The 20,463-nt window shown below is 36.6% G+C and overlaps 1 protein-coding gene across 1 annotated transcript; it reads right to left on the bottom strand.

Moving 5' to 3' along the window:
* Window positions 1-6,119: 6,119 nt before the first annotated feature.
* On the bottom strand, window positions 6,120-16,427 carry Insl6 (insulin like 6). Its single transcript, XM_015492829.2, has 2 exons — window positions 16,114-16,427; window positions 6,120-6,460 (listed from the first exon to the last, which is right to left on the bottom strand). Exons 1-2 carry the CDS (start codon window positions 16,400-16,402, stop codon window positions 6,120-6,122), a joined length of 630 nt encoding a protein of 209 aa, XP_015348315.1. The 5' UTR covers window positions 16,403-16,427.
* Window positions 16,428-20,463: the final 4,036 nt, after the last annotated feature.

Below are 20,463 nucleotides of genomic sequence, written 5' to 3'. Positions count from 1 at the left end.
GAAAATCTTGAACTTAAAAAAAGGCAAAATTAAAATGCAAAATATCAGAAATAGTAAGAAAATTGATATATTGAACTTCATCAAAATTAAAAATATCTGTTCTTTTATTGTCAAGGAAACAAAAAAGAGACAAGCCCAACTGAAGCAGGAGAATCACTATTTCATGGTCAAGTATGTGGTGATCTGGATCAGAGTCTTTGGCTAGTGGCTGTTGTGCACTTCCAAACCTTGGGAACTTCCTGTGCAAAAAGTATGGGTCAAGATTGCCCAGTTGTTAGCTGGGTGTGATGGAGCAAGACAGTAATCTCAGAAGCTCAGAAAGTTAAGGCAGGAGGATCTTGAGTTCAAAGCCAGCCTCAGCAAAAGTGAGGTGCTAGGCAACTCAGTGAGACCCTGTCTCTAAATAAAATACAAAATGGGGTTGGGCATGTGGTTTGTGTTCTATCCTGTGTACCAGAAAAAAAAAATCCCAGTTACTATGGTGACACCCTGTCCATGAAGGCTCCATGCAAACCATGAACCTATATTAGTCTTGACCTAGATCTCAGACAATAGCTTCCAGGAATAGAGAATTCTGAGCATAGCAAGATAACCATAATGTTTCACCAGTGCTAGAAGCTCCAAGCCTGCCCACAGTAGTTGACACTATGGACAATGAGCTTCCTGGGTTCTACAGGAAGGTCCTAGCATTGCAACAGTGGAATAGCTACAAAAATGTTTCTAGTCTTGTAATTTTCTAATGTATATATATATATATGTATATATATATATATATATATATATATATATATATATATTTCTATAGTCTTTATCTTCCTGATTGTGAGACCCTATATAATAAATGTGGAGAGCCAGCTCTGGGTCACTTCTTCTCCACCTGAGATCAGTGTCTCACCTGATCTTACTTTTCTCTCTAAATGTTTGTGTGTCTTTCTTAATCCCCCATCAGCCCTCACCAGTTTTCTGAATTAACAACTGTGCAGATTGTGGCAGTCAACCTTGGCAACTTAGGGAGACCCTGTCTCAAAACAAAATATAAAAAGGGCTGAAGACTTAACTCAATGGTAAAGCACCCCTGGATTCAACCCTAGAGTCACAGAAAACAAAAACAAGTAAGTCGGAATGGGAGAAAATATGTACAATGTATATATCCAATAAAGAATTTGTATCCAGAATCAATGAAAACTTCTTATATTAATCAGAAAAAATTCAGTTAAAAATAAACAGAAGATTTTTAAAGACATTCATAAAGGAAGGTGTCCAAATGGACAAGAATAGTAGGAGGAGAGGCTCAACATTGTCAGGAAAGTACAAGGTTTAACCACAACAAACTAGCACAACACTCTCACTAGAATGGCTACAGATATAGAGGATACAGAGCAATTGTAGCTCACTTTGGAAATCAATTTGACAATTTCTTACAAATTAAATTTATACTTTTCAGATGCTACAGCATTGTCTATGTATTTATCTAAGAGAAATTAAAACTTATGTCCACACTAAAATTTGTCCATACATTTTCATAGCAGCTTTATTCCTAACACAATGGAATGTAGTGCAAAGATAAAAAGGAACAACTTACTGATTCATACAACAATATATATGTATCTCAAAAATCCTATGCTAAGTAAAGTTAGTCAGACATAATTGCACATAATGTAGAATCCCATTTACATGAAATTCTAGAAAAGGGAAGATTCAGCTATGATGGCAGTGGTTTCCTCAACACAGATTGACTATAAATGGGCAAGCTGTTGCTAATAATTTGGAGTTTGCATTTAAGATGAAACACTTTTATCATTCTTGCCCTAAAACAACTCAAAACCACTTTCTAAACCATTGTCAGGGACTTTATAATTCCAGACAACTCAAGTAAACAGAAAGAAACCACACTATTTTAACAGAGAACGTAATACAAAATAAGAAGGAAAAAAAAACAAGAAGAAAGGGAGGAGAGAATTCCATTAAAATAGAAGAGAGATGAGTAGAGTAGAGGAAGGGGATTGAGGGGGTGAATATAAAGTATAAATTTAATTTGGAGAGATGGGAAAAGGAAGGAATGGTGGAATAAATTTTACCAAACTTTTCCTATGTACATACATGAATATAAAACAGTGAACTTGACCTTTATGTATGTCCATAATGCAATAAAATAGCAAAAACTATAAATTAATAGAAGAAAGATCAGTAGAGTAAAGGAAAGGAAACAGAGGCAGGAAGGAGGGAAGAAAAAGGAGAAGTACTGGGGTAAATTGGAGTCAATTATGTTCCATGCATGTATGGTACGTCAAAATAAATCACAATATTATGTGTAATTTAAATGAACAAATAAAAGAATTAAGCTCATACTGGAGGACTAAAAAGGAAAACGTTGAACACTGAGTTAATACAGAGAGAGAAACTTTAGGAAAGGGCTTGGGATATAGCTGGTAGAGTTTGGATAGCAGCATGTCAAGGCCCTGGATTCAAACCCCAGCATCCTCCCACGCCTCCCACACAGTTTCCATGCCAAAACAGGAAGGAAGCTGAGGTTATCAAGAACTAAAAGCCTGGAGGAAGGGCCACACATGAGTCTAAACTAGAACCTCTTGATGAACATGTTGCCCCAGTAGTGTTTGTGCCTTAGAAGTTTGAGGGATGGCCACTACAGAGATGTGACAAGAGTTGAGAAAGAGGCAAGTAGCTGGTGTCAGTATGTCTGAGGGAAAGTGATGAGGCTGGCTCTAGAAGTGGAGGCTACAACTGCCACTCCCAGTGTACAGAAATGCTGCCAGGGTGATGGTGAGGTGGGAGGATAAGAGAAGGAGGATCCTCTAGTGCCTCCCTTGGCAGAACCTAACAAAATCCAGTTATTATGAAAAACGTGGTTTACAGAATCCAAGCCCCAGCATCAGGAAGCAGAGTAAAAAAAGAAGAGACTTGGTGCTGACAACAAATAGATTACTCTTTAACACAAATGCCAAACAAAATGATGTAGAAGATAAATAATGAATGCCAACCAAAAATGCGAGGATAATTTTGGTTCATGATTTTATTGAGAATAGTAGTATTGGGTGAAATGTCAGGATTAAAATCATGATCCAGCTCTACGTTCTACCACCAACAAGTAACTTAACATGCAGGATCTTCAACAAGATACTTAATATTGAAACTGGATGTTTTGGATAGTGGTGGGTGAGGCCTGTTTGCTGTTATAGCTCATTAGCTCTGCAGCAGGTATTGCCATTTAGCAGCAGTCTACCAGCCATTCCTCCAGACAAGGTTCTTGTCTCACTAATGCAAAGAATAAAATCCATGGATAGTGGAGAATGAGCACAAAAGAATAATATTTATTCAAGCAAGCAAGAAAGGAAAGAGCTCTCATTGAGTGACAGGGGTTCTGATAAAGGTTTTCCATCCAAGTGTTTTAGTCTAGGGACTTAATTAATACTGGCATTGCTCACCATATATGTTAATTGGGGATCAGAGAAGTGCTAAGTTGATTGGCTCACTCACAAAGTGTTTTATTCGGCTCACTCACAAAGTGTTTCATTCCAACGAGAATGAAGTTCCTTACAATGCCTATTTTACATTTTGTCTTCTCTCAGTGTTGTACCAAGCACTTTTCAAATGGTCTACATGTGTCAAGTGTGTTGAGCCAACCTCTCAAACATCAATCTGCCTGTTCTGTTTACCTACGTCTTCACTGTCTCCTAACAATTATCAAGGTATCTTAGCTTTCATTTATTTTCCCCCTACTTTGGGGTTGCTCCACAGAGCCTATAAGATAAACTTGAGTGTTCTATCCAAGTGTACAACATCATTGTTGGTATAATTCTTAATATTGAAAGACACTAAGCCAAATAGAAAATCAAAAATGACCTAATATCCGGTGTTAACTTTTCATTACCATAACAAACACCAGAGATTAATAAAGTTGTAAAGAGGAAACTGTTTTGGCTAACAGTTTCAGGGTTTCAGTCCATGGTCTCTTGGCCCCATTGCTTTTGGGCCTGTGGTAGGGGAATATATCATGGTGGGTGGGTGTGGTCGAAGAAGCTGTACTCTTGCATGGTGGCAGGGAAGCAGAGTAAGAGGAGGGGGCCACAGTCCCAATATCTCCTTTGAGGCCATACCTGCTATGACCAGAAGATTTCCAACTAGGCCCATCTCTAAAGAAGGTTTTCTATCTTCCCACAGGCTGGGGACCAAGCTTTTAATTCATGGGCCTTTGGGAGATAATTAGCCAAGCTAAAGCACATAAAAATTATTGAAGTGTGTAGGGAACTAAATAGCTGTGCAAATAATAATGCTCTCAGTCAACCTCATGATTTTCTAATTTGGATTTTTGATGTGTAGATATTAATAAGTTAATAGGATGCATTCTTATTCTTAAACTACAAATACATTTTCTAAACTACCTATACATTTTCTAAGTGGTTCATGTGTACTTTTAGCCCAAGCATAGGCAATTCTGAATCTTCATTTGAAGCTACAGATATATTCTCTCACTCAACCATGATATAATCTGTTATCATCTATATAAATAAGTGGATCCATATGTTACAAAGAAAACTATCAACTTTAAAAATGCAACATTTGGGAAAAAAATCAACATTTGTTAATGCCTGCAGAGTGTGATATAGATATATGTGAAAAAGAACCTTTGTCTTAAATAACAGAGCTAAATAGGAATAAAAATTTTAATTGAAAAGAGCATTATAGCACATACTTGGAGAAGAAAATAGAGATAATTTTTTAAAAAAATGATGCTTACTCATTAATTAATGGGTGGAAAGTAGAAATAACACTTTGGATTCTTTGGATTAAAGTTTGATCTACTTTGTAGAATTAAAATTATTTCATATGTGGACTTAAAGTAGAAAAATATACCAAAACTCGGTGTTCTGTAGTGTAATAACATCTATATTTATTTAGATATGCATTTATTTTTGGTACCAGAAATTGAACACAGGGGCACTTAACCACTGCACCACCTCCCTAGCCCTTTTCTATGCAAGTACACACATTGTAGGACTTTAAAACTATTCATAGTGACTTTTATTACCAGTGGTTTTCAACCTCTAACCTACATCAAAATGACTTGGAAAACCTGTTTAAAAAAAAGAAGCAGATTACTGGTCTCCATACTCACTTTGGTTTAGCATGTCTAGGTGGAACCTTAGAATTGTATTTCTTTTCTTTGGATGGGGCAGGGTAGTCCCAGGGATTGAACTCTGGCAAATTCTCAGGAGGTGCTGATGCTTCTGGTTTGACCAGGATCATGTTTTGAGAACCCCTGCTGCAGACTTCTGAATAATATTGAGAATAATTTGTTCGTATACCTTATTTTTATACCTTCAAAGTAAAGAGTATCTTGGAGAGATTTTAAACCGTGACAGTCACTGAACTGTCTCAGCAGAAATTTTAAGAGAATGTGCCAAGCTTCTGTAATACAACTCAAGGAAATAAAAGTGTACCTACTATGACAGTAGAAGAACTCCTACCAGGAGTGTAGTTGGTTAGTTATTTCTAAGTTGTTACAACAGTGTATTGGATTAATACTTGGGTGAACCTAATAGTCACAGATATCAGTCTGTATGTCCTATAGATAGAATGTATAACATTCCACAATCCATTTAAATTCAGCTAACAGAGGGTTAATTCATAATAACAAAAAACAAACAGGTGATTCTTAGATGCCTCCATGGACCCTGCAACCTCCAATAATATCTTCTTTAAAAAATATATGAAACATGGGGCTGGGGATGTGGCTCAAGTGGTAGCGCGCTCGCCTGGCATGCGTGCGGCCCGGGTTCGATCCTCAGCACCACATACAAACAAAGGTGTTGTGTCCGCTGATAACTAAAAAAAAAATAAATATTAAAAAAAAATTCTCTCTCTCTCTCTCTCTCCCTCTCTCACTCTCTCTTTAAAAAAAAATATATGAAACATAAGAAAAAAATTGGAGTCATTGAAGAAAATACTAGGATTCCTATTACTACTATATGTGTTTGCAAGTACATTCAGATGTAGTTCACAACACTGTACCTATAAGTACAATTACCAAAAATAAATAGTAAATTAAATATAATAAACTTTTATTAAATTAATATAGTTCATAGGATGGATAACATATCTTAGTCAAAAGTGATGGTTCTTTTATCATTGTTTAAATGATCAATATATGGGAGACATGCAATGGCAAGTTCTGCTTTTGAACATCCTTTAATACAACATTTATTTGAGAATCCTCTGCGTTTTCTTTGGGGATGATTCCCCCAAAATAAACTGTGTGGTGTTTTAATTTTAGTTGAGCTTTTCTTCTGAGGTTTTATACTGTCATGAGAATATGGATCAACATCATCTGATGAAGAATAATCGCTTATCTTGATGGGCAGCCAGTTGACCTTTTTATAGTGATACTTAGAGTGTGACTGTATCCCCAAACTATTTATTGGTTTTCCCGGAGAGGCAGAGGCTGTTGAGAAACAAGAAAAATATTACTGCCTTATTAAAGTTTTCCCTTAGATTGAAATTAAATATTGGAATACTAGAAATCAGCTAATGATTAAAAACAATTACATTTTAAATAAAGAATAGAAAGTATGGTTATTCAAAGGCAATATATATTTTTAACTAAAATAGTTGTGGGATTTTCCTATAATTTCTTTGAACATTTTTGTAATAACATTTTTAACTAAAATATTCCTGTGCCATAAAATTTTACAGTATGTAAATTAGTGGTTTTTAATATATTCACAGGGATATACAACCATCATTACCATCTAATTCCAAAATATATATATCACCCCCCCCCACAAAAAAAAAACACTAACCCAAAAAAACAACAAGAAAAAATAGCAGTCACTATTAGTTTCTCCTCCTTGGTTGCCCTTGGCAACCAGGCATCTATTTTGTTTCTTTGTATATACAGTAAATAGAATATAAATGGAAGTATATACTATGTGGCTGTTTGTGTCTGGTTTCTTTCATTTAGCATAATGTTTTCTATGTTCATGATGTAACATATGTGATCTTTTCATTTCTTTATGACGGAAAGAGTTTCTGTTGCAGAGATATTCCACATTATATTGTGTTTATCCATTTATCTCCCATCAGTTGATGAACATTTAAGTAGTGTACACTTTTGGGCTAATACAAAAAAGCACTGCTATGAACATTCACATGCAAGTTTTTATGTGAATATTTTTTCAATTCTTTTGGCTAAACACATAGATCATATGGTAATTTTAATTTTTTGAGGAACCGACAAACTTTTCCACAGCGACTATACCATTTCACAATCTTAACACTGTCAAAATAGTGTTCCAATTTCTCCATATTTTCACCAACACTTGACATTTTCCATTTTCTGATGCAGCTATCCTAATGGATTTGAAATATTATCTCATTGAGTTTTTATCTATATTTACCTAATGCTTAATGATACTAAGCAATCTTTTCATGTGCTTATTGGATATCCTGTTTGGATCAATGTCCATTTAATGTCTTCATCCATTTTTAAATTGGGTTGTCTTTTTATGGATATTTTATAAGTAAACAGTCATCAGAAACCATTTTGTTCTTCATCAAAATATAAAGAAACAAGAAGTGGTATATGCTCAAGGTTCGATGAATGATCTGATTGTTGCTGTTATAGTGCTCTTAACTCATTCAACATTATTGGGTATTATCTACAAGAAAACAAAATAACTACATAAGACAATTATTTGGAGACTTGTTAGACTTCTGTCATGACCCTGACTCATCTATAGAACCTTCTAGGAAGATATATTTGTCAATAGCCTCCACCTTAAATCCAGCCTCTCTGTATCATGGCATTCAGGTGGTGGCACAGGCATAACTGGTAGCTTTTAGCTAAGTTTATTGTGGGAATCAGAAGCAGAAAGTGGAGAGCAAATATTTGAAAAACTTGCAGTTTAGTTAGAAAAGGAGCACATGTAAAATTGGGGCCATGGAAAGCATGGTTGCTGAAGAGATTACCACCACTAAAGACAAAGTAAGTACTTTGGACAGAGATAAGAGAAAACATGCCTTGAGGACATCTCAGGAAGCTGCAAGACCATGCCTATGGCAGGATCAAGGGAAAGGTAAGAGTTAAAAGTCATATGAGAAGAGACCCTACTCAAACTGGCTAGGAAGTCGTTTCCCCAGGATTTGATTCACCATGCTCATCTGCCCAGAAACTCAGAGGTTGCTGCACCGATGGAGCAAGCTACTACACAAGTCGGCAGCAGATGTTGGCATTGTCTACATGGTTCTGGTTCTGCAGGAATGTAGGATAATGGAATGAGGGGATCAGAGAGGCTTCTACCAAGATTTCAAAGGAAGGCCTGGAATGTCAAGAAAATTGTAGCAGGATTGAAATCTTTGTGTGAAGCCCACAAGAGGGTGGTACGTGAAGATGTAATAATGGAGCCAAAGTTGACAATCATAGAGAATCCTGTAGAACTCCTCATGGATAAGAAACTCAGTTGAAGATGAGCAATGCTCCTAAAGAGGGAGGTCTGGTGCCCTAAGAAGGCTGTGTACTAGAAGAAATGGGGACTCAGGGAGACAGATCCAGAATAGACTCTGAGACTGGAGACCACATGGGACTGAAGATTCCAGCAGAAAGTGGGAGCACACGATGTTCCCAACATTAGGCAGCTACACAGAGTGAGGCTAGCAGGGTAGAGGTCAGAAAGGCAAGGTGGAGTGTTTCTTCTACCATGCTAAGTCTAGTTTAGTTAAAAACAAATTTATGAATGTTTTAATTGTAAATTCAAATGTGCTAATTTTATAATCCATAATATATTTTAAAATATGTAATAAAAGATATGTTGGCAACTAATTGCTCACTCAGTTTGTTACTTGATATTCAGAAAAAGATGGTATAATATTATTGTGGTTAAGATTTGTTTGATGTGAATATAGAATGTTTAATTAAAAAAAAAAGAATGAAGCCAAAGCTGGAATGGATACCCCAACAATTAAGAGATGAAGAGATGCTAGGAACATGGAATGTTTGCTCAGGAAAGCTGAAGGATATGTCCAGAGAGAGGTCATATGTGCTATACCCTACAAGGCCACAGGGGTAGGGCTGTCCAAGCCCTTTGGAACTCACATCTTGCCACCATGTGGCTCAGGTAGCAGATATGTAGTTAAAGGACCTAATGTTTGCCTGGTTCAGTTTTGGTCTTGCTTCTTTCTATACCCCTATTCCTCCCTTTTGGAATTGGAATGTTTACTCTGTGCCACTGCATATTTGATATATGTAATTTGCTTTTGATTTTTAGAGGAGATCAAGAGTTTGTCTTGAATCTTAGTTGAGACTTTGGACTTCAGTACTTTTGAGAAATACTGGAACTGTTAAGATTATGAAGATCCTTGGAGATGCACTAAATGTATTTTGCAATGTGAGATGAGAATGAGGTTTTGGAGGCCAGGGGTAGAATATTATGGTTTGGACATGAGTGCCTCCTGCCAAAAACTCATGTATTGGAAACATGATTGCCAGTGTAGAAACGTTCAGAGGTGAAGACATTAGATTATGAAAGTTATAACCTCACCAACCGCTTCTTGAAAGATGTTCTTCATTTGGTTTCCAGGACACCACTTTCTCTTTTCTTCCTACTAGACTAGCTATCCCTTTTTCTATCTCCTTTGCAAATTCTTCCTCCATAATTTTTAAATATATTTGTCTCCTAAGGTTCATTTCTTGGTGCTCTTTTGTATCTATATTTGCTCCCTTAGTAATCTCCTTTAATCTTATGGCTCAAAAATCATCTATGCAACTATAAATCCTAAATTTCTACCTTCAAACAGGATTTCTCTTCTAAAGTCTAGATTCATATAGAATATTTTCTACTGAACATTTTTACCTCAATATTTCTGATTTAAACAAACTCAATATATTTAAAACTCTACCTGGATTTTAAAAACTATGTCCAGAACTGAATTATTAATATTGTCTTCCAAACCTGTTCCACTTGAGGCTTGTCCAATCTTGGTTGATGGAAACCCCATCTTTCTAGGTGGTCCACATAAAAACTTTAGAATCACTTTTTTATGTTTGAAAGTCATTATTTCTTTTTGTTCAAAGTTTCCCAAATATATCTAGATTATAATAGTTTTCACTATTTCCACTGCTACCAACTTTAAGATCCTCCCTCATTAACACACCTCTCTGCTTCTACTCTTTCTACCCTATAATCTATTCTCAACATAGTAGGCACAGTGATCCCTTTAAAAAATTATTCATGTCATTTTACTGCTCAAAAATCTGTAATTACTCCCTGTATCAGTCAGAGTAAAATATAAAGTCTCTTAAATGGCCTAAAACATCCTATTTTAACTTTCCTGACTGATATTTCTCTGACCTATCTTCTACTACTTTCATCTACTCTCTCTGTTCCAGTCATCCTGGCATACTTGCTGTTTCCTGTATGCACCAGGCAAAAGTGTCTTTGCTCAGCTGTTTTCTCTTAAATGCTCTTCCCTAGATATTCACTTGGATAATTCCCTTGCCACCTCTGTCTTAATCCATTTTTGCTGCTTGAAACAAAATACTTGATACTAGGTAATTTATAATGAACATAAATTTAGATACCTAATGGTTCTTGGGGTCTAGAAAATCCAGGAGCATGATGCCAGCATCTGGTAAGAGCCATTGTGATACATCATCTCATGGATAGTAGATAGAGTGACAAGAGAAGGCAAGGACAAGAGAGCAAGAGGGGAATGAACTTGCTTTTACAAATAATTCACTCTTGTGATAACCCACTCCTATGATAATAACATTAACAACCATGAATCTATTTATGAGGGAAGAGCCCTTTTTACCTAATCACCTCTTAGTAGGTGCCACCACAAACACTGTGGCACTGGGGAGTAGGTTTCCAACATATGAACTCTGATGGACACATTTAAACCACAGAAATCTCCTTTCTCAAATATCACCTTTTCAATGAGTCCTCTGACCACCTTTCAATCCCTTATCCTATGTGTCTCCCTTATCCTATTTAATTTTTTATTTTTTTCTGTAGCTATTATTACCTTCTAATATTTCCTTATTTATTACATTTATTATTTATGCAAGTTCCATGAGGCCAGAACCTTTGTCTGTTTTGTCCTATTTATGTATCCCAAGGATCTAGAACAATGCCTTCCACTTAATTGGTATCCCATAAGTATTTGCTGAATTAATTGATAAAAATTTAAAAATCATGTGACTATACATAATGCAAAACAAAGTTCTTAATAATTTCAACCCTGCTCTTAATTATAAAAAATAAACCTCTTAGCAAGTTTCCTTGTCTTAGTAAAGATTATATAAATGAACCTACCAGTATATGACTAATGGAGAAATTTAAATGCATGCTATTTAAGACTAGAGACCAGATATCCCACTATCATACTGATTTAACATGACTAGACAACCTAGCCAGCTCTATGTGGAAAGAAAAAAAATGGTTTAGAAAGAAACTGACAAACTATCATTTGCAAATGATAGAAAAACCTATACAATCAGAAAACTATTAGAACCATGAAAATATTTCATCATGGTTTCTGGATCAAGTTCAACCTTTTAAAATCAATTAAGTTTATCTAACCGATAATCACTAACAAAGAAGTATAATTCACAAATATTTATAATTGCATCAAAAACAAAGTGTTAAGCATTAATTTAAATAATACAAAAAGTCTCTATAGAGAAAACTTAAAAATTCTAATAATAGTATATAAACATATTTTATGTTTTTGATTGAGATGACTTTAATGTTATAAAGATGTTAATTCTCTTCAAATTCAGCTCTACACTCCATGCATCCCAATTAAATTTTCATATGGATTTTTTAAAAAATAAATATACTATTAATTATATATAGAAAAGAATGAAGGTTGGAAATTAACTTGGTCAATCTTAAGGGAACAAAATTTTTAAAAGTTAAACACCAAAGACTTGCCCTCACAGATAAATGACATACTACAGAGTTATAGTGTTAGAAATAGTGTGATCATGTTACAAGGTCAAACAAATAGACCAGTTAAATAGAATAGGAAGCTCATTCAAATTTAATAAACAATAAAGGTGGATCCCTGTAAATCAATGGGAAAAAATGATTGGTAAAAGAGTTCAGGAAACTAGCTCCTTATATAGAGAAAAATAAGACTTGTTGAGAAAACTAACACAAGATAGTATCCCTATCTAGACCAGAACTAAAAATGAACCCCAGAAGAATTAAGGACATAGTGTGGAAAGTAAAAGTATAACTATTGTATTTGAATAACTGTTAAAAATCAAATGAATAATTACAATCTCCACCCCCCGCCAAAAAAATCAAATCAAATACAAAAGCAGGAATGTTTCAGAAAGAGAAAAGCCAAAAGGCTAAGATGCATGTGAAATATGCTCAAACCAAGAGCAAGTTGAGGCAAAATGAGTAGTGTGCAGCAGTTAAAAGCAATGAAATAAATGTTCACATGACAACAAGAGATCTTAACTACAATTTAGATATATTTAAAAGTTATACTGGAAGCAATGCATAATTTTCCAAAATGTATAAAAACAAGCATACATAATAAATGTATGGAATAGCTGCCTATAAGAGGAGGGGCATGGGAGTAGAAAGGGGACAAGTGAAGATGATGATGCTCTAATATACTGTATAATTTACTTATATTTTTCTATCTTCACCATTCTGTAAACCTTATGAAGGCAGGAGCCTTACTGTTTCTTCTTATATCCCAAGTACCAAGAGAATGTGTAGCACATAATAGTTATTCAGATGGTGTTAAATTAGGCTGGGTGTAGTGGCACATGCCTATAATCCCAGTAATTAAGAGATTGAGGCAGGAGGATCACAAGTTCCAGGCCAGCCTGGGAAATTTAGTGATGCCCTATTTCAAAATAAAAAATAAAAAGGGCCAGGCTTGGTGGCACAAACCTATAATCCCAGGGGCTTAGGAGGCTAAAGCAGAAAGATTACAAATTTCAAGAGAGTCTTAGTAGTTTAGTGAGGCCCTAAGCTACTTAGTGAGACCCTGTCTCAAAATAAAAACAAAAAGGGCTGGGGATGTGGCTCAGTGGTTAATAGTGTCTGGGTTCAATCCCTGGTATGAAAAAAGAAAAGTAGAAAGGACTATGGGTGTAGCTCAGTGGCAAAGTACTCCTGGGCTCAACAATCCTTGGTACCAAATCTTTTAAAATATTGTTGAATTATTATGTAAAGAGAGGAACCCTGCATGGACTAGTTGTGGTGATATCTAAAAATACAAGTAGAAAACCAGGAATAGATGAATAAGACCAAAAATAAGAGAATGTGATCAATTTAACTGCAAAAGGGGTTATGGATTATGAAAAGCTGAGGTTGAAACATGAATGATTTCACCTGGCTCTACTCAACCATAGTTTAGAAGTATGATGTCTGTTTCATGGTGCCATATTCTGGGTAGGTCTTGGAGACACAGTCCATACACTTACTAAAAAGAAGCACACAATTTCAGATTCAGGTTTTGTATGAGCAGCTCTGAAAAAAAATTTTAATATCAGTGTACACACTATCTTTTCCTGTGTTAAGAGTCAAACAGATCATTGGAAGATTAAAATTGTAGATAGCTGACTTGATCTAATATAGTAATGTGTCCCACTGGTGAGAGCTAAATAAAAATTAATAAATTTTTAAGCACATCATGTGTAAAATAAATGGCATAATTATATATTCAATACTGGAAACACATACCTCTCAATTTCTAATTCATGAGAAATTAACAGGACAGAATAAATGTCATCTTCTCTTTTAACTTTTTAAATTTTTGATATACATTCAAACAGATTTTTCCTTCTTTACACATTTCAAAACAATGGTGGCACATATTTCCACTCCACCAAATTATCCTTTACCTAATAGTTGCCATATTAACAAGTTTAGTGAGTATGACAATTCTGAAACATTATCAGACACACTTGAAACTCCAGTTCCATTGCAGATTCCCTCTCATTGAATTAATATCATTTATTCATCTAAGAAATTATAAATAACACCAAAATTGTCTTCAGAGTAGGCTTGATAGCTGAGGTTCATAAGGCAGAGGATTTGGAAAGCATATGTTACTAGTGCAGGTAGCAGTTTCTTACTGAATTCTCTGCTGGAATATGAAGTCTAATGAAATGCCTGAAAGACTGCACCAATGACAGAGTTTTCTTTAAATTAATGTGATAGTAAACCTAAAACAAACAGAGAAAAGAAAAAAAAGGAAGGAATAAAACAGAGAAGGTGAAATAGACCTAATAACTTAGATATTGCCCACCAACTTGTATCATCAGCATCCGCCAAGGCACTTGTTAAAAATGCAAAATCTCAGATCCCATCACCAACTTACTGAATCAGACTCTGTATATTCTACATTAACAGAATTCCCAAGTGATTCATATGTGTCGCGACCCCTCGCCGGCAAGGGAAACACGACACAGGATTCTTCTTTCAGCAGTTTATTCAGGCCTTGAGTCATGTATCATCTTCTAGCGCCCGCCGCCCGAACACACCCAAGCACAGCTTAATAAAGCCCCCCGCGTCCCAATCCCAAGCCGCCACGTGGATCTCTCTCATAGGGTGGTAAGGGATTGCGCGCCAACTCTCCATAAAAGGAGTTGTTTATCACAGGCCACAGTGGAAGCCGGCGCCATCTTCTAATGGCGGCCACGGTCTATAAGAATGGCTTACCACACATATGAACATTAAATCTGAGGATCACTGAACTAAATCACAAGTAGAAGACTTTGGGGAGACAGACTTCCTCCTTTCTAAGAGAAGGACAAGATAAGTTTATTTGTAAGTAGGTTTGATGGTGTAAAATAATTGAGATTTAGTCTGATAGTTTCTGTCTCAAAATTTTCATTCCCTAAACAGCAATAGTTTAATTAACTCCATTCAGCCATCCAGCCATCCCTTCATTCATTCATTCACTCACTTAAAAAGTTAAATTGAGCAAGTGTTTAAAATGTGCCAGCACTGTTTGTTCAGTCATCTACATTAGTGTCTATTTTTGGCATGATAGTTGACTCTTTCCTTAATTGTAGTTAACTTTTGCAATATTTGTCCAAAAATCAAGTGAATTACTTTAAAAGGCAACAATTTCAACAACTACACTGTGAATAGAATATTAACAAAGTGCATTTTCTATTAAAATGGCAAATCATGTAAGGTCTGAAATACGTTAGTCACAAAATGTAAAAATGTATTTGGAAGATACTTATAGACATGACACAAGAATATTTTCCTGAAAACTGCTTGAAAGCTTAGAGTACAAATTAAATGTATACTAAGCACAGATTTATATGCTAAGCCCTTTGCTAGGCATTTTAGGTAAAAACATGAATGAGATAGTTCCCATAATATGATGTGGTATGCCTGGCTGGCTTTATAGGTGTGAGATTTGTACAGTTGCCCAAGCTGTGCGTTTGCTTCTAAAGTTCTGTTGCTGCAGTCTTGAAATTCTCAATAACTTATCTTTGAACTTGTAGGTGAAGTCTAAGTACATGAACTTTTAAGTGAAGTCTGATGGGAAAATGGACCGAGTGTGAGCAGAGGAGATAAAGACAAAAACCGATAAAAGCTTTACATTTTAGTACATTTGGCTCTTTTCTGCTTCTAGAACAGTGGATTGGGCACTTGGTTTAGCAATTATGCAGCCAGTCCTAATGACAGTCAAATAAAACTACTGCATGGGCCAGATACTGTGACAGAATAGAGAAATGATGCAGTTAACTATGGGAAGGTCAATGATGATTTTACAAGGGAAAATATCAATGGTGGGCTGTGAAGGACAAAGAGAGTGTGCCAGAAGACAAGAGCCCTCCAACAAGGTGAAGTGTGTGTGGTTGGGGGGTGGGGGACAGTGTTCTTATAGGTATATGTACATACATTTATTTCCCTTAAGATTTTTTAAAAAGAAGTTTTCTCATAGAGAGTTAATATATTCTCGATATACTGCCTTTAACATTTTTGTATTTACCTGTGTACTGGGCACAAATTCCACTTCTTGCAGAAGCTCATTATCTCGTGGAGCAAGCTTAAGGATAAAAAATGTACTGAGATGAACAAACATGCCCTTGGTTTCGATTTTTACCTGGGTTTGTGACTCTTCCCCACTCGGAGAAAGGGTTCCGGTGGTTTTGGTATTCGTAGGGGTGGAAGATTTCAATCTCGCCAGGAATGGGGGGTTCCTCTGTATTAGGGGTTTCCTCCTCAAGCTTGAACTGGCTCCAGTTAGTAGTGCCACAGAGTTTTTCTATTTCTTTCACCAGGTACCTGCCGCACAGCTTCCTGGTTCTGGTTAAGTCTTCTCTAAGTTGACTGGAGAACTGAAGCAGCAGGGGCCCAAACCACAGCAGAAGTAAACCAAAGAGCTGCGTCATCCCTGGGTCCTTCAGCCAGGGCCAGGTAGCAAGGGCAACGGCTGTCTATGGACCCCACCTCTCCCGCCCCCACCCCTGTCCGGATGCACTTTTACGCATGCGTCCCAGCGGTCATGAAAGCATCCGTAGTCCCTGGAACACAGAGGAGGCTCCAAGTGCGCTTAGATTCTGCCTTCAGCCCTCAGGAAAGTCAGGGTGGTAAGTTGTAGCTTTCAAAATTAGAGCCCAGAATACCCCCTCTCCTTCTTTTGATCCATTTTTCTTGCCTTTCTCATCGGGAATCTAAATGAAACCTAAGAACACTGGGACCCCTGTTAACAGAAAAGGTAGCCATGAGAGAGGTTCCTGCTTCTTGTTATAAACATAATATGATGATGTTTTTACTGTAAGTATAAAATCACCTGTCATTGAGCATGAGTTGAAAATTCTTTTCTGCCATAGAAGTATCCTTGTTCTATTTTATTAACAGTATAAATTACCTCAGTTGCTTTTTTATCTTCTAACATAATAATGATTGCAACATGTTTATCACTTTAACCAACAAAAGCACTGTCTACATTGCCTAAACAAGTACATATTAAAGTGTCAAAATAATTTTAGTGACTTGTCAGTTAACACCATCCAAAAATAAAATCACAAACCATGCAGTGTTGTAGTTGAGTACTTGTTTGGTGCTATTGAAATGGCCTTTGCTCTCAAGCAGATTGTAAAAACATCTCACTTGAATTTTTCTCTCCAAGGAATTCAAACACTTTTAGACTGGTTTCTATCCTGCTTCTAAGAGATTGAAATAACATTGTTAAGTGACCTAAATGAATTATTCTCAAAAATTGTTTCTGTATGTACCAAGTATGAATTATAAGCCCAGTCCCTTGTGTGCAAGAAATATCCACTGACTTCACTTTAATAAATCAACTATGCATCAAAACTCTAGCACTGCGGAAAATTATTCTAAAGTCTTTTAAATTCAGTTCCAACATTTTTCTGTGCCTTGAAACCTGGGGGGTTAATACTATATTTTCAATTCAGTAGGGTTTCATAGTCCCATAGTTTCCCCAAAAAACATCCTCAGGGATTGCTCGCAGTGCCAAAAACTCAGTGTTAGTTTTTCTCACCGTGGGTAGGGGAAAACTAGCCCAAGTTGGGTGTTTATTCTCTAGGACACTATACATATCCCATTCTAAGTCACCCAAATTACTAAAACCAACCACATTCTATATCGAGATAAACATTTCTTGAAAAATAACCTTCTTGGAAATATAATACTAAGATGTTTTTATTGTAAGAATGAAATCTGTCCATTATTTCCATGAGTTGAAGATTAATCTTTTTCTACCATAGAAGTATCCTAGTCCTATTTTATTAATGATATAACCTCATCAATTACTTTTTACTCTTAAAAATTTATAAAAGACAAGTCCCTATTCCACTGTGCAAAATAAATAAATTCTATCTTTTATTTGAAACTAAGGCTGTTTACTAGTTTCTTTAAAGTACCCCAAATTACAACAAGTCCTCCAGTTTCCCTGAGGGAAACACAAACAAAAGAGGCTTATAAATATGTGGCCCTATTTGCATTCCAAAGCACACTGTATGATTTGACTGCTATCTAGTGTGCCCATTGCCAAGAAAACTGTGCTATATGAAAATGATAAACCATTTTCTCTTCTACACAAAACACATATAATACAGGAAATTTATCATAAATGATTTAATTCTTTTGGAAGAACATCCATCAACAACATACTCTTTCTGGATTATAGGTTTCTGCTGCTTTTTCTTTACTTTTATGTTGTGTGTGTTGTCCATCACTAAACATAAAGAATACAGTATCAAATTAAAACATTCCTGCAACAGGGAAAACAAAATCAACCAATGCCCCAGAAAAACCACTGGAAAGAAAGAATAGAAGGTGATTAGAATCTGGCTTCTCCCATTGTGAAAAGACCTGCAACCTGTGCTCTTCCAAGACTTACCAGGCAACACTAGGAGCCCCTGCTTGTTGTTTCCTCAGGCTCTCTGGACGGCAGATGTAATAATGGCCTTTGGTTGTCCTCTCCACCTAAGTTTCTGATCTTGTAAATGAATGAATAGGAAAGAACAGTGTAACGGTTAGACATCCTCATAGAAACCTAAATGTGATATTACTAGAAATTTTCATACTTTTCATAATACTTAGGTAATTGTCATCCGTTTCCTATCCTTTGTGAAAAAGCAGTCCATTCCTGCATCACAATATTATGGATGGATGTACTGGGAACTGTAACTATATAATCCTAGTCATGTAATGCCTTAAAGAAGAAATATAAAGAAATGTGAGTTGATGGGAAGCTATTTATGCAGAAAGAGTGAACTGAGATAAATTGGCAGTGAGCTGACAAGGCAGGTTTTCATGTCTTTTGTTCAACTCTGTTTCCTATGATGAGACTCCCCTGTGTTTGAGATTTAAAAACAAGCACCAAATGGGTTACAGATATTTCCGTAACCACGTCAATAGAATGTAGAAAAAGAGATGAATGAATAAGGAAGAAGGCATTTGAAACTCTGAAAGTCAAAAGATGAATGGGAAGATGCAAGGATGTGAGTGTGGAGTAACTGTGAGGAGAGGTGTGAAGAGTGAACAAACCTGAGGAAGACAATTACCAGTAGAGGTGGGTGGGGAAGGGGTGGAGCTTGGAACTTTGGCTCAGGAGCTGAGCTATACCCCAAAACATATAAAAGCCTGGTTGAGCCAAGGAGGGAAAGTGGCCTGAAGCCCAGGGAGACACACAGGCTCAGGTCAACAGGTGAGACCTCTGCAATCCCCAAGTAGGGCTGAAAAGCCCAGAGCAGGAGAGACCAGGCCAGGATGGCAAGCCTGTTCGTTTCTTAGCTTGTAGGAGTCTGGCTGCTGTTGGTCCAGTTTCCCAGGGAGATCACTGCATGTTCACAGAAATCTGTCCAGAAGAGTTTGTGGCATGGTTTTTAGTGACATTGGGTACAAATGCAGGTCAAGGGGGCTGAGAGGCTGAAATATTCATGAGGAAGTGCCACTGCAAGAAGGACCACTGTCAGGTGAGAGCTCCAAGCCCTCCCTTTCTATCTTTCTGCACTGAATATTAGAGGATGTACAGCTGTAGAGGGGCTGAACTTTCACTATGGGGTCTCTGTTGGAGATCTGGATGCTCTGCTGGCTGGCTCCCCCCTCTGCAGGGGCAGATTCATCAAAGTGTGGACTTCTCTCACCAGAGGGAAGGCTGAGAGAATGTGGAACAGGCACACCAGAGGTACTGTGTTTCCTTTTCACCTCTTCAGCAGGAGTAATAGGGTGTGCAAAAACAGAGCCCCAGCAGGAGGAGAAGCTGCCCAAAGACCAAATGTAGGAGGAGGGACTCACTCAGGACTGTTTTTATGTTCTGTTATATGAAGGCAACCATGCTTTTGCTTCTCAGTAGGAAAACTGTTGCCATTTGCCTGACTCTCCTTGACATGAATGTATTTTCACACCACTTTCCCTCTACTCTCTCTACCTCACAGAAGTCCCTGTAATCTTTAGCCATAGAGATGCAGAAGCCTTAAAAACATTGTCAAAGTTCAATCCTGAATTTCTACAGGAGCTGAAGGCAATACTTTCTAACAGTTGGTCATTATGGCAGAACCTACAACATCTAAAAGACTGGCGTCATTTTCTCAAAGCATTCAGTAAATTTTGTTGTTATTTTCAATGTATACAGAGAGTTCAGTATCTGATTTGTGGTTTACATGGAAATCATGGATTTATTATGTAAGCAATCTCAATTATAATGACTCAAGTCAGTCACCAGTGATGAACCAGTGATTATTAAAATTAGGAGTAATTGTTCTTGGTGCGTTGTTTGCATTTTCATTTTTCTGAAGGGAACAGTCTCCCCAGGATTGTCATTTGTGCCAACATGTAATCCTTGTTGGGAAAGTGGTCTTCATGACTCTTCTCTTGTTAATTGTATAACAACATCACTACATTTAATTCTACAGATTTCACAAATGATTAAAGTGTTTATGAGGTAGGCAGTACTGTGACTCACTTTGACACTGCCTAACTC

Source organism: Marmota marmota, unplaced genomic scaffold (genome assembly GCF_001458135.2).
Source record: "Marmota marmota marmota unplaced genomic scaffold, marMar, whole genome shotgun sequence".
In the NCBI taxonomy this organism is placed as follows: Eukaryota; Metazoa; Chordata; class Mammalia; order Rodentia; family Sciuridae; genus Marmota; species Marmota marmota.
Note: the sequence above shows the minus strand (reverse complement) of the source record. Positions and strands in the feature narration are given on the sequence as shown.